A 14,693-nucleotide genomic window follows, 5' to 3' on the forward strand; every position below is an offset into this window, starting at 1 on the left:
AGGGCGCCCGGCCAGCAGGGGGCACTGTGACGCCATCGTGGGTCCAGCCTTGGGCTTTCCCTCCAGATCGCACAGCTGGGGAGGGGCAGAGCTGGGATTTAAAGTCCTGTCTCTTTAATGCCAAAGCGCATGGTTTTCCTACTGTCAATCACCCAAGATCACGGTGCCGGGAGGGATGTGAGTGCAGGGATGGATGGGGCCCTCCTTCTGCCTTGCCAATGACTACCTTCTCCCTGTACCCTCACAGGTAGAAGATATATATATATATTACGTATATATGACATATGCACGTGTATATATATGTATGTATATGTTTATGTATACGTATATTTGTATGTGTGCATACAACACACACACACACATCTCACCAAGAGAACCCCCCGCTAATTACCTCCAATCGCCCTATCGGGGGTTAGGGCTTCCACATACGAATCCTATAGGGACGCGACCTTTCCTCCCAGCGCCAACGCCTTCGACATTCACTGACCTGTGCAGTGCCCTCCGCCAGCGCCCTGCGTCTTCGTGCGGATGCACGTCGCCTTGCCGCCCTCCTCTTCTGCTTCCCTGTTCCTTCCTCTTCACTAAGGCATCTTCTCTCTGCGCTGTGCCAGGCATCCTTTATTCCATCCTGTGGGCCTGTGAGGGTGTCACTCCCTGTCTGTGCAACCGGGGACCTCTGCCGCCTCCCAAGGTCACGGTGCCCAGGCCGAGCCCCAGAGCGTCCTGAAGGCATCTCTTTCCTGAGCTACAGGAACAACATCCACTTGGGGAGAAACTGACTTTCCAAATGCACCGTATGCTGTTGCTTCTCTCTAGGAGGCTGGGGCAGTAGCCTCTACCTTGTCCGAGTAACAACCTCTACTGCACAGAGGTAGCCACCATTCAAGAAAGCAGTTGTGCCAGCCGGTGTGGCCCAGTGGTTGAGCATTGACCCATGAAGTAGGAGGTCACGGTTCCATTCCCGGTCAGGGCACATGCCCGGGTTGCGGGCTCCATCCCCAGGAGGGGGTGTGCAGGAGGCAGCCAATCCATGATTCTCTCTCCTCATGGATGTTTCTGTCTCTCTCCCTCTCCCTTCCTCTCTGAAATCAATAAAAAAAATAAAAATAGAAGAGAAAGCAGTTGTCCCCTGGGGCAGATGGTGGGCGCCAGGAGGGATGCTGTAAGTCAGGGTAGACTTAGTAATGGGTTTCTGGTCGGAGGAGACCACCAGGGCTGCCCATTAACACCACATTAGTCAGGCCATTGTTCACGAACAAATCAATCACGAATCAGAGCTTGAGCCACGCATGATTAATGGGTGGCGCGGTGTCACCATGAATCACGCCCCGGAGTGCTGAGGAAAGCCCGAATCGCGAGAAGGTGAGGGTTTGGGGTTTCCTGAAACAAAGCTCAGTCAGTGATATTCATGAGCGGATGACGTACTGTGCTAACCAGGCCTTGTTATTAGTCCAACCCCATTAGGGATCCCAGGGGCTGCAGGGCTGCCCAGCTGCTGAGCTTTCTGGAAGAGAGGGATTCGTATGCAGCCTGTGTCTGGGGAGAAACCATATACAGCCCATCGTGTGTTTTCAGAGCTCGACGTGGAGAGCAAACGAGAAAGGAGAGGTTTAAGATTTCCAATTAAATTCAAACGTCGCATGAGGCCGGGGAGAGGCCAGATGTCCTTGCAGTTGGGGACGCAGGTCCTCAGAGCCCCATAGGACTGGAAGCCGACCCCAACGTGAGGGTCAACTTTGGTGGAGCAAGACGCAAAGCAAGCTGGGAGTTGCACACTGCTAAGGCGCTTTTAAAAAATATATATTTTTATTGATTTTATTATTATTACTTTTTAATCATGGACACGATGCTTGTGTCTGCTGTCAAGCATACCCCCTCAATGTTTAAAAAAATATTTGTAGTGATTTCAGAGAGGGAGAGAGAGATAGATACTTCAGTGATGAGAGAGAATCACTGATCAGCTGCCTCCTGCACGTCCCCCACTGGGGATCGAGCCCGCAACCCAGGCATGTGCCCTGACCAGGGAATCGAACTGTGACCTCCTGGTTCATAGGTCAATGCTCAACCACTGAGCCACGCTGGCCAAGCTATTTTTATTGATTTTAGAGAGAGGAAGGGAGAGGGAGAGACAGCTAGAAACATCAATGATGAGAGAGAACCACTGACTGGCTGCCTCCTGCATGGCCCACACTGGGGATCCAGCCACAACACGGGCAGGTACCCTGACCAGGAATCTAACAGTGACCTTCTGGTTCATGGGCCAGCGCTCAACTAAGATGCTTTTTCATGCTATTGGTCTAGCTCCTATTATTGTCACGAGCGAGAATAATACCAGCTGCCATCTCTTGGACCAACTGTGTGCCAGGCTCTGCCTCAGGTGCTCGGTAGACACGAACATACGTAGCTCTGTGTTGGGAGACAAGAAGGCTGTGTACCTGCGATGTCGAGCACACAGAATCCCGGGGTGTGGAGGCTCCGGAACCGTCTTATTGCTCTGCTTGCTTGTCCGGTACGTCCACTCTGTGGGCCGGGTCTCCCCTGTCCGTGGATGACAGCTGTGGCCCATGAATTCCCTGTTCCCTCCTGGGTAAGAAAAGCAATTCCCTGGTCACTTTCTCAGGTCAATTTCAGTTGCAAGCTATGATCTCTATTCAGCAATAACTAGTTCCATTAAAGGATCTAAATTCTGAGCTTATTTTAAAAATTGATATATATATATTTCATATACATTATACAAAAAATATATTTATGTATATTCTATATATCAGTTTCAGAGCAGACGGAAGGGAAAGAGAGATGGAAACATCCATGATGAGAGAGAATCATGGCTCGGCTGCCTCCTGCACGCCCCCGCTACTGGGGATCCAGCCCGAAACCCGGGCATGTACCCTGACCGGGAATCGAACCGTGACCTCCTGGTTCAAAGGTCAATGCTCAACCACTGAGCCAGGCCGGTCGGGTCAAACTCTGACCTTATTTAAATTTGAGACCACTGCTCCTTCTTTGGCTGAAGCAGGAAACCTGCTTGGGAAAGGGGTCCCTGATGAGCCTCTTTTGGGTTTTCCCCACCATGGCCTTCTTCCTCCTCCTGGACAGGGTGGACAGGAAAGGGGAGCACGGACGTTCTGAGCTGCCAGCTACTATCGGGTACAGGCACCGCTTCAGCCCTTTCATAGGTTGTTTGAAGACAGACCCGCCCCCAACCCACCCTGTCATGTGCTGGGGGCTCTCACCTGGAAGGCTGACACGGGCGACATGCTTCCCTCCACTGTGGTCGCGGCTCCTTCTGCAGCTCCTGGGATCATGGCTGATCACGGCTGGACCCTGGCTGTGGTCCCCTCCGAACACAGTCCTCTCAGATGGTGACCCAAGCCCCCTCCATTGGCTCCCTCTCAGAGAGCCCACACATTGGAACACAGGTCATCCTGGGGCAGTCACCGCCCCTTTGTTCTGCCAACAAAGCACCCAGGCAGCCAGCTAGGGACTGAATTGAGCCCCCCTGGTCAACATGTTGCAGTGCTAAGCCACAATGTTACTGTATTTGGAGACAGGGCCTGTAAGGAGGTAAAGAAGGTTAAATGAGGTTGTAGCGGTGGGGCCCTGATCCAAGAGGATTAGTGTCCTTGTAAGACACCAGAGTTTTCTCTCTCTGGGACACCAGCTTTCTAGCACCAGAATGAGGGGTTGGGAATGTCATAAAGATTCGGGGGTCTCTAGGAGGGGTTGAGGAGGTCTGCTGGGTGAAGGGAGCCTCCATGGGGTACAGCCAGGAAATTCCCAGGGGGATGGCCCAGGCCCATTTGCACGGGGGTCCAGCTGACATCTCTCCCTGTTTTGTTCCAGACATACCTGAGACATCTGCTTTCCTGTAATCCCACCTGGTCCCCAAAGGAGGTACTCACCGGAGGATGGAACCACAACCACATTGCTGCCAGCAGGCGGCAGACATCGGAGGGAGCCGCTACCATATCTCAGCTGCTGAAGGAGGGGAGCCATGCCCAGGGCCCAGGTGCAGACAGGGCCTCAGTCCATGGTTTGGTAGATCAACCCTGGCCCTTGACCCCAGCAGAAAAAAAAAATGCGAGAAACATGGATCGGCTGCCCCCTACTGGGGATCGAGCTCGCAACCTGGGCATGTGCCCTGACTGGGCATCGAACCGTGGCCTTCTGGTTCACGTGTGGGTTGATGCTCAACCACTGAGCCACGCCAGCTGGGCGACCCAGTGTTTTGTTTTCATCTCAATGACTCTGTCAATGCTGAATTGCCTTGCTGGCCCTTTTTCCTATTTACTTGATTTTGTGTCAAGATTTCCTGTTCGTTTACAAATATTTGCTCCTCCTAGATTTGCCTTTTGCCGTCCCCAAACAGCTGTGAGAATCCAGCTCATACCTGAAAACGGCTGTGTGCAGACGGACACACGTCCATCAGCCTGCATGCAGGACCGTTCAATGAGGTCCGACCCATGGACCCACTTGGAAAGCACAGGTGATGTCATTATGATGTGACATTGGTGATCACTGTGGGAGGCCCAGGATTCACTGGAGGCTGCTAGGGGGTGGTACTCAAACGTTGAGAACTTGGCTTTGCTGAGTCCCAGCCACCGCAAAGCCAGCAGATCCTATTCCCCCCCCCCGGGCAGAAGTGTGTTTATCCTGACTCCGGAGCCAACAGCCCTATTAGTTTTGAGCTGACTTAAATATTTTTCCACATTTGGGCAGAGCCACTGTGAGCCAAGAGAAGGGCATGGCCACATATTGTTAAGATTCTCTGAGGATGGGGACTGTGCCTGGTTTATCCTTCCTTCCACCCTGCATCCACCGCTTGGCTCAACAAATGCTTACTCCCCTGGCTGGTGTGGCTCAGTGAGTAGAGCATCGGCCTGCAGACTGAAGGGTCCTGGGTTCGATTCTGGTCAAGGGCACGTACCTTGGTTGGAGGCTCAATCCTGGGCCCTGGTTGGGGTGCGTATGGGAGGCAACCCATCGATGTGTCTCTCCCCCTCCCTTCCACTCTCTCTAAAAAATAAATCAATGGAAAAATATCCTCGGGAAAGGACTGACAGCAACAAGAGCAAATGTTTACGGGCTCACACTGTAAAATGGTCATTTAACAGGAGTCATGATATGAAGGACAGCCCGGCCGGTGTGGCTGAATGGTTGAGTGTGGACCTATGAACCGGGAGGTCATGGTTCAATTCCCGGTCAGGATACATGCCCGGGCTGCAGACCTGATCCCCAGTAGGGGGCGTGCAGGAGGCAGCCCGTTGATGGTTCTCTCTCATCATGGATGTCTCTCTCCCTCTCTCTCCTTCTTCACCTCTAAAGTCAATAAAATATATATTAAAAAGAAAAGAAACATCAATGATGAGAGAGAACTATTGATCGGCTGCCTCCTGCACGCCCACAGTGGGGATCGAGCCTGCAACCTGGACATGTGCCCTGACCGGGAATCGAACCACGACCTCCTGGTTCATAGGTTGACGCTCAAACACTGAGCCACGCCGGCCGGGCCCCATCCAGGGTTTGCAACCACACAGGGAGGAGGCCCAGGACGGAATGGTTGGTTAGCACTTGCTCACTGGGGGAGACACGGCCAGAACCGCATGGACCAGCGCCCCCTGACACTGTCCACAGCTGGCCGGCAGCCCCCAGCTCCCCGCAGACAAGCCCCGCGACACCCCGGGAGAAAGGCACACCGCCTCCCTCTTTCAGCCTTGAGGACTGGCTTTGTCTCTTGCTGTACAGACAGCTCACGACTGTTACAGGAAAAACACTTTATTGAACATATTCAGCTCGCTTCCAATGAAATGATCAATCTTTCATGTACAGTGGTGTCCAATGTGTGTCTTCTATTGTATTTCTTTTCTATTTTTTCTCTGCTTCTTCTTCTTTTGAAAACCAGCACCAAAAAAGTCACACAGAATAACCCGGGGACAGAACGCAAAGTGAGTTAACTAATGGGAACTATATACATTTGACTCCGGAGAGAACAAGACATGGTATTACTGCCACTGAGATTGTGCCCTGTGGGCAGAGGTGGCCAAGCCATGGTCAGCCGAGAGGGTTGCATTTGCACCAATGAAAACAGCACCATGAGCCTGGCCGGTGTGGCTCAGTGGTTGAGCGTCAACCTATGAACCAGGAGGTCACGGTTCGATTCCTGGTCAGGCTCGATCCCCAGTAAGGGGCGTGCAGGAGGCCGATCAATGATTCTCTCTCATCATTGATGCTTCTATCTCTCTCCCCCCCATCCCTCCCTCCCTCTCTGAAATCAATAAAAATATATTTTAAACAAATAGCACCATGAGATCCTAAGACGGTAGTTAGCCGCGCATGTGTGCGACCGCGTAGGGACAGCACTTGAATGACAGTACAGGGTGTTGTTAACCATTAAGACACGCCGCTGCCGCTGTGGCCATCACGGGGTATTCGTGTCTTCTGAACAAAGTGGGGCGATGGCTGCACCGAGGTTAGTCGTTGCTGGTGAATTGCAGATCACCAGTGCCACGTGAGTGGAAGGAGCACCTTAGGGAAGCAATGGGGTGTTTCTTAACAACCGAATCAGCCGTTTGCACTCTGAGGGTGTGGGGCCCTTGCCAGGGGCGCGCAGTTGACACAGAGGTGACAGGGAAAGGGCTCAGCCAGGAGCCCAGGCTGCGACCCATGCAGGCGTGCAAGCTAAGCTGCCCCGGCTTCCTTAGCTGGCCTCCCCTCGCCAACCCCCCTGCTCCGCGCCCCCGGCTTTGTCCATCTGTGATGACCTACAGAACATTTGGGGCTGAGGAAAAACGAAATCCTAGTGCCCCAAGATTTAAGAATGTTGTGGGTACAAGAGCCGGGGGGGGGGGGGTGACATTAGAGGATGGGCAGCCCCATCCTGGCATTCTGTCCCTTCTCTCTGCAGAGCACCGGGCGCTGAGCACCAAAGGAGGGTTCTCCACTCCTCACTGATTCCAGGGGCTGGGGGTAGGGGCAGCTGCCAAGGGGCTGCAGCAAGTCCCGGCCACCCCCCTCCACTTCCCCCATCCCTGGAGCAGGCTTGAGAGAGCAGAGGGATTTGTTGTTTGTCATTGTGATTGAAGCTGACCTGAAAGTCGTGACATCCACAACACAAACACAGACCACAGACACAGCGCCAGTAAGCGAAAAAGCACCCGGAGAAGACCCCATGCACATCCTCTGGGCTAACGGAGGAGATGGTGGGGTCTTCATGGCAACGTCCTTGAACATGAGCACCAACCCAACTGCCACCACGCTGGCCAGGGAAACGGACATCTTGGCATCCAGGGCCCGTTCCCAGGCTGGGGTCCCTTCCTCCCAGCTCCTGGGAGGTGAGCGGTGAGCGGCCTGTGCGCCAGCAGTGCTGTGGGTTGGAGGATCCTGGCTGCAGGACTGTTGCGCCCTGTTGTCAGGACTCATCTGTGCCCTCAGAGGGGTCCCCTCCCCGGGCTCCAGAGAGGGCACAGCTCTGTGTTGAGGGGCGAAGAGACTGAAGGTGGGAAAGACCCTCTTCATGCTTTTCTGAGTGTCCTTCTTGCCCCACTGGGAAGATGGTCAACAGGGACATGACAAGGTCTGCGCTACAGGAAGGCTGGATGGCCGGGCAGTGGTCCCTGGTCCCGGCCAGGCAGCTCTCCTCCACTAGGTGGAGTGTTCCCTGGAGGAAATCTGCCCATGATGGACGAAGCGGCCAGGCTTGAGCCTGAATCTTCTGAGGTTCTGGAGATAATCAACTTCAGGCAGGTGGCCAAGGTCACTGGGAAGCCATCTACAGGTGCCAAAGTTATGAAGTCCTGGCTAGAATAGAGGCCCCCCCCCCCCCCCTGCTAAGTAGAGTAGAGGGCTCCAGAAGGCAGAGAGGAGCCCCCACGACCCTGACAAGGCTGTCCTGGGCTCCCCCGTCTGCCAGGAAGCGATCCCAGAGCTGCTCACAGCACCTGGAAGAGAGGGTCTTCCATTTCCCTGGGTGGACAGCAGAGATCTGACAATTAAGCACCTCCCCAAACCTAAACCTTCCAGAATCTTCTCCCCAACACAGCTGATGCAATGCGGCGTGGCCCCGGTCTCCCATGGGTTCACGCAGATCCAGCCTTGCAGAGGGAAGTCCTCCAGGCCAGGCCCAGGGTCCAGAGAACCTGCTCTCAGCGCTGGGCAGACGGCAAAGTTCCTGTGCTGTCGCGAGGCCCCTCCGGAGAGGCCGCCGGCATCTGTCCTTCCACCCAGGGTGCCGCTGGCTTTCAGAATAAAGCCCGATTCCATGTCCACGGTCCCGTTTGGGCTACTCCACCCCGTGATACACGAAGCACCGGGAATTCGGACGTCAGAAGAAAGCCGAGGCAGAGGCGGCCGACGACGTCTTGCTCTGCTGTCGGTTGTCAGAGGTGCCCCCGTCGAGGTCCAGAGAACCTTCGAGACTGCCGATTCTGTGGCTCAGGCCTATTTCCCCTTACTGCAGAAAGCCATCCAGTGGCTCTGAACAATATATTAAGTATAAAAGCACCAAGGGCAAAGGTCAAGTCCACACTTGAGTTCTACGGGGACTGGATTCTTGGGACGGCCTGTGGGGGAGGGCGCTGTGCTTTGGAGGATCCTGGCTGCAGGACTGCTGTGCCCTCAGATGGGGGGGTGCTCAGCTGGCCCTGGAGTGTGGCGGGACTGCGGGAGCGCGTGTCATGAGCTTGGTGAGGGTGGGGGCAGCGGCCGGCGCATCTTGTTGGCGTAGAAGTCCCTGCATGTCTGGCAGCAACGCTGGTACCACCGCATGTCCTGGCAAAGGTTCTTTTCCCGGATGACCCGACAGTACACGGTCCACTGGTCCCGCGTGCACTTATAGGTCAGGGCAGCTACGGGGACAGTGGAGAGAGAAGGCCTGGGGGTTACGGATGGCAGGGGGTGATTGTGGCACACGCCGGGAGGTGGCCCATGGCCCGACCCACACTGGGCCGCCCTTACCGTTGCCCCGTGGAGCCTGGTGGAGACTGAGGAGGTATGTCCCCTGCTGGGGACACTGTGGCTGCTGCTTTCTTCTACGGGGGACGCACCCCTGTGTCCAACGTGACCACGTGGCAGAGTCTGGTGGCCTGGCTGCCTCCTTGGGATGGGGGCACTGCCCACCCTGCTTCTGAGCTAAGTGGCGCTCACTGTTATTTTGTGGCAGGAGACCTCGTCACTATGGGCATTTATGAAACATGAGGACATGGGGCGCTGCAGATCAAAGGGCCCACACAGCTCAAGGTCACAGCACAAACAAGGGTCATGGTTCTGCAGAGAGGAGGCCCTGCCTGAGAGACAACCCTGGGGGACTCCGTGGGGCTGGTGCATACAACAGCCTGGGGTGCACTTCCATAAGCTCACTCACCCTCGCCCCACCCAGCGCAGCCACAGAGAAACGCCCTTCATTCCGGTGCCTTCCAAGCGTCAGGGAAAGGGCTGTGGGTGGGACATATTCCCTGGGGATGTCTATTTGGGCGCCAGTGGACCAGTGTTCAGTGTTTCTCACCTTGCACCCCTGCTGGCCCGGGGCCATGCCCGCTAATGGCCGAGTTTGGAGCCTGTGGGGCCAAGCTGCTCACACAGAAGGTCCCCGTTGAACGAAAGACCAAACCCACTAATACCTCTCCCGTTTTCTCGAGCTCGGCTTGAGGAACATCCCGTGCAGACGTCCCTGAGGATTCACGAATGGCGCCCCCACCGCCTCCATTTGCCCCGCCCCACCTAGGAACCCTAGAACATTTGGAGGGATTCCCTCATGTTCCCCAGGGGTGGGCAGGGGGGTCAGCGGGACACTGTGTTTGAGACGGAAGTCAGCCAACAGCTTTCTCATGACAAGGACTGGAATCCCACCTCTGATCTGCTACAGAGGTGGCCCACGTCGGCCTCTCCGGGGGCGGTGGGGGGGTGGGGGGGGCTGGGGGCAGGGAACTCACCGAGGCGAGGGGAGGTGATGGTGTTCACATTGATCTTGTCGTTGCAGACCTCCTGGTGGCACTGCCTGTAGGCCGCGGGCTTCGAGAGGGTGGGGCACTCGTTGCCATGGCGCCCGGTGACCTTGTGCATGCACTGCACCACGCGGGACTGCAGGCCCTTCCCGCAGGTGGAGGAGCACTGTGGCGGGGGAGAGGGGGGGACAGGGCAGCCTGAGCAGCCACGCCAGGCTGGGCGCCGGGAGGGGCCAGGTGGCATCTGGACCACGTGCCTCCCGTCTCTTCCCGGCAGGCCTGCCCCAGGCGTCACCAGGCACAAGCACCGTGGCACCCAAGTGGGTGCCCTCTGCTCCCAAGGGCTGTGTGCGCGAGGTGGGTACCTCTACTTCTAGATGGACAAGCAGGATCATGGGGTTTTTGTTTATGTTTTTAAATAAATATTTTTATTGATTTCAGAGAGGAAGGGAGAGGGAGAGCAAGAGAGAGAAACATCGATGATGAGAGAGAATCATGGATCAGCTGCCTCCTGCACGCCCCCCACTGGGGATCGAGCCTGCAACCCGGGCATGTGCCCTGACTGGGAATTGAACCGTGACCTTCTGGTTCATAGGTGGACGTTCAACCACTGAGCCACACAGCCAGGCTTGTTTTTTTTGTTGTTGTTTTTTTCCCACTTTAGAGGGATAAAGGGACACAGAGACCATGGTGCTGTGGAGGGCCCCGTCTTTTCGAGTCACAAAAGAAGCGGAAACCCCCCAGCGACCCCTCTGTGGGCCTGGCCTGCTCAACCCAGAGGGGCCGCCTCCAGGAGCCTAGGCCCCGCTGTGCGCCCTGTGCCACATCCCATCTCCCGGCCCAGGGCCCTGATGCAAAGCGAAATCCTGTGAACACAGAACACAGTCATGCCAACGTCCAGCCACAGCAACACAGAGCAGTCGCGCCAACACGGGGCAAAGTCATGACAACAGAGCAAAGCCATGCCAACGCAGTGCAAGGTTATGCCAATGGGTGCAATCCTATGCCAGCGTGGACCATCTGATGCCAGTGCAGTGCAAGGCTATGCCACTGGGTGCAATCCTATCCAACATGGACCATCTGATGCCAACACAGTGCAAGGCTATGCCAACGGGTGCAATCCTATCCAACATGGACCATCTGATGCCAACACAGTGCAAGGCTATGCCAACAGGTGCAATCCTATCCAACATGGACCATCTGATGCCAACACAGTGCAAGGCTATGCCAACGGGTGCAATCCTATCCAACATGGACCATCTGATGCCAGTGCAGTGCAAGGCTATGCCAATGGGTGCAATCCTATCCAACATGGACCATCTGATGCCAACACAGTGCAAGGCTATGCCAATGGGTGCGATCCTATCCAACATGGACCATCTGATGCCAACACAGTGCAAGGCTATGCCAATGGGTGCGATCCTATCCAACATGGACCATCTGATGCCAACGCAGTGCAAGGCTATGCCAATGGGTGCAATCCTATCCAACATGGACCATCTGATGCCAGTGCAGTGCAAGGCTATGCCAATGGGTGCAATCCTATCCAACATGGACCATCTGATGCCAACACAGTGCAAGGCTATGCCAATGGGTGCGATCCTATCCAACATGGACCATCTGATGCCAACACAGTGCAAGGCTATGCCAATGGGTGCGATCCTATCCAACATGGACCATCTGATGCCAACGCAGTGCAAGGCTATGCCAATGGGTGCAATCCTATCCAACATGGACCATCTGATGCCAGTGCAGTGCAAGGCTATGCCAATGGGTGCAATCCTATCCAACATGGACCATCTGATGCCAGTGCAGTGCAAGGCTATGCCAATGGGTGCGATCCTATCCAACATGGACCATCTGATGCCAACACAGTGCAAGGCTATGCCAATGGGTGCGATCCTATCCAACATGGACCATCTGATGCCAACACAGTGCAAGGCTATGCCAATGGGTGCAATCCTATCCAACATGGACCATCTGATGCCAGCGCAGTGCAAGGCTATGCCATGGCCTATGAGTGAATCGCCAAAGACAGCAGCACAAACACATTCAGAAACAGGCGGCACTCCATGGGCTCAGCTGGCAGTGCCTGGGCACAGCCTGGCGAACGGAATGGCGGCGCAGGAAGGGGGGTGATGAGGGCACAGGCAGACACCGCCATGGTCAGGCTGCCCCTTACGGAAGCGCTGCTCTCCCACCGGTTCTGACCCCTGGCCCCGCATGAGCGGCAGTGTTATCCGGCCCAACGTTATCGTGCCTGTGAGACCGGACACGGCATTATTTCTAATGTAAACCTATGGCTTTAACTGTGAACGCGGAACTTCGTGAATGAATGACGGGTTTTCAGCTGGCGTTTGACGAGCCCCCCTATGCTATTAAAGACCTTTATGTCTAAATTGGTCATAAAATAAAACAAAAACCCTGCTGCCTGAGAAAGCGGGGTTTCCATGTGCTTGAGGGCCTGTTTCTGTGACCATGCAGCACGGACAAGACCGATGAGGAGAGACAGGGACCCAGCAGCGCCCCAACATCCTCCCTTTCTCATCGGATCTGGACTCGGACCTGGGGCCTGGCACCACCTCCTGCACGGGACACGCCCAGAGGAAGAGCAAGGTTGTCTGTTGTTGGTGGTCCTCAACCAAGGATACTTTTCCAGTGATTTTTAGAGAGAGTGGAAGGGAGGGAGGGGGGGAGGGAGGACGGGCAGAGAGAGAGAGAAACATCGAAGTGAGAGAGACACATCGACTGGTTGCCTCCCGCATGTGCCCAGACCAGGGCCAGGGATGGAGCCTGCAACCCAGGTATGTGCCCTGGACCCAAATCGAACCTGGGACCCTTCAGTCTGTGGGCCGAAGCTCTATCCACTGAACCAGACCAGCTACGGCTTAAAAAAAAAAAAAGTTTATTGATTTAGAGAGAAAGGGAAAGGAGAGATAAAAACATCCATGTTGAGAATCATGGATCAGCTGCCTCCCACACGCCCCCTACTGGGATGGACCCCTCACGTGGAATCGGAGGGTGACCTACTGGTTCAGAGGTTGATGCTCAATCACTGAGCCACAGCGTCCGGGCAAGAGCTAGGTATCTCCCTAGGTCAGTGATGGCGAACCTATGACATGCGTGTCAGAGGTGACACGCGAACTCATTTTTTTGGTTGATTTTTCTTTGGTAAATGGCATTTAAATATATAAAATAAATATTTAAAAAAAGTCTTTGTTTTACTATGGTTGCAAATATCAAAAAATTTCTATATGTGACACGGCACCAGAGTGAAGTTAGGGTTTTTCAAAATGCTGACACGCCGAGCTCAAAACGTTCGCCATCACTGCCCTAGGCCCTTCTTGGAGGGATATGGGGCAGGTGGCAGCTGGGTTTCTAAGTCCCTAGGAGACTGCACCGGCTGACGGAGAAGTCGCCGCAGTATGCCTGCCTTACTCCCATGGCGCCCCTGCCACCAGGTAGCCGGGCCCTGCCAGCCGGGCAGTGGCCTGCCTAAGTCACTTCCGGGCCAGGAGTGCCAGCAAGGGTTTCCCTGTCTTGTGCAGGTATGGTTATGAGGCCTGTGAGAAACCAGGCGAGGCCTCCATCCTGTGGGCCTAGCAAAGCCAAGTGCAACATTGACAAGGTCTCTGCCCAGAAACGATCAAGGGCCCTCGTAAGACTTAGCTTCCACCTGGGAACCAGGTTCGATTCCTGGTCAGGGCACATGCCCGGGTTGCAGACTCGATGCCCAGTGTGGGGCGTACAGAGGTGACTGGCTGCCTCCTGCACCCCGCCTACTGGGGATGGAGCCTGTAACCCAGGCATGTGCCCTTGACCAGAATGAAATCTGGGACCTTCACTCGCAGACTGCTGCTCTGTCCACTGAGCCACACCAGCTGGGCCAGCAGCGCTATTATTATTAACATCAGCGGAGGGCAGGGCTGACGGGGAGTCTCTGGCCTATTGTTCAGCGCCCCCAGGTGGCCGGGCCCGGCCTCTGCAGGCAGGTGTGGCCGGCACTGACCTGCTGACCTGGCGGCTCAGTCAGGTGGCCTCCGGGGCACAGAGGCCGAGATGGCCCTGGTGACGGACACGATTCCAGACAGGTGTGCGGCTCGCTTTTGCACGGCCTCCTCCTGTCACCTGAGCTCCCCACAGTAAGGACGACAGAGACTCAGGCAAGGAATTCCATCTCCGTCCTTCCCCCTCCCCCCGCACCCCGCACCCTATCCCACCGGCCTTGGCTTTAATTGAACAGCGAGGAGGCTGCCCACCCGTGCAGCCTGATAGCATCGGATCAGCACCAAGCACAGGAGGGAAGCCATTTTTCAGGCTTTTAAAACGCAAGCAAACGGATCTATAAAAGACAAAGGAACGGATCTGGTCTTGTCTGAAGCCCTCCTTCCCTGCTGGGTGGTTTTCTCAAGTCGCTCGTTACACGAACATTTCATGGGGCTCCCCAGACACCGGAAACTGAGCAGCCAGGGAGAGGCCCTAAATCCACCCAACAGCTCCTTGCCTGGGGCTTGGAGGCTGTGCCAGCCCCTCGTGCTCCCTCCCAGCACACAGGGCCTGGTGACCTGCCACCCCTCCCAGGGGCCCGCCCCCAGCCAGGAGGGGGCGCCAAGACATTTGGGGTGTGAACTCCACAGGAAAAGCAATCTATATATATAAAAGGCTAATACGCAGTGTCCCCTCAGGAATTCGACGTGTGCTGACTACCAGGTGGCAGCGTAGAAGGAAGGCAGGCCCTGGCCAGCAGCCGGAAGG

General features: G+C 55.6%; 1 protein-coding gene and 1 long non-coding RNA gene across 2 annotated transcripts in view; both read right to left on the minus strand.

Annotated features, from left to right (window-relative positions):
- Positions 1-314: 314 nt before the first annotated feature.
- Positions 315-4,957, minus strand: LOC118679165. Its single transcript, XR_004975154.1, has 3 exons — positions 3,234-4,957; positions 2,436-2,583; positions 315-636 (listed from the first exon to the last, which is right to left on the minus strand). It is a non-coding gene; the product is annotated as an uncharacterized LOC118679165 (long non-coding RNA).
- A 490-nt stretch (positions 4,958-5,447) lies between these two features.
- The window catches only part of ADAMTS17 (ADAM metallopeptidase with thrombospondin type 1 motif 17), an 89,273-nt gene continuing 80,027 nt past the window's right edge, over positions 5,448-14,693 (minus strand). Inside the window, exons 22-23 of the mRNA XM_036355797.1 lie at positions 9,927-10,104; positions 5,448-8,843 (exon numbers count right to left, since the gene is read on the minus strand). Coding sequence (XP_036211690.1) covers positions 8,671-8,843; positions 9,927-10,104 — 351 coding nt within the window. The 3' untranslated portion in view covers positions 5,448-8,670. The remainder of the gene's footprint in view (positions 8,844-9,926; positions 10,105-14,693) is intronic.

This window comes from Myotis myotis, unplaced genomic scaffold (assembly GCF_014108235.1).
Source record: "Myotis myotis isolate mMyoMyo1 unplaced genomic scaffold, mMyoMyo1.p scaffold_m19_p_23, whole genome shotgun sequence".
In the NCBI taxonomy this organism is placed as follows: domain Eukaryota; kingdom Metazoa; phylum Chordata; class Mammalia; order Chiroptera; family Vespertilionidae; genus Myotis; species Myotis myotis.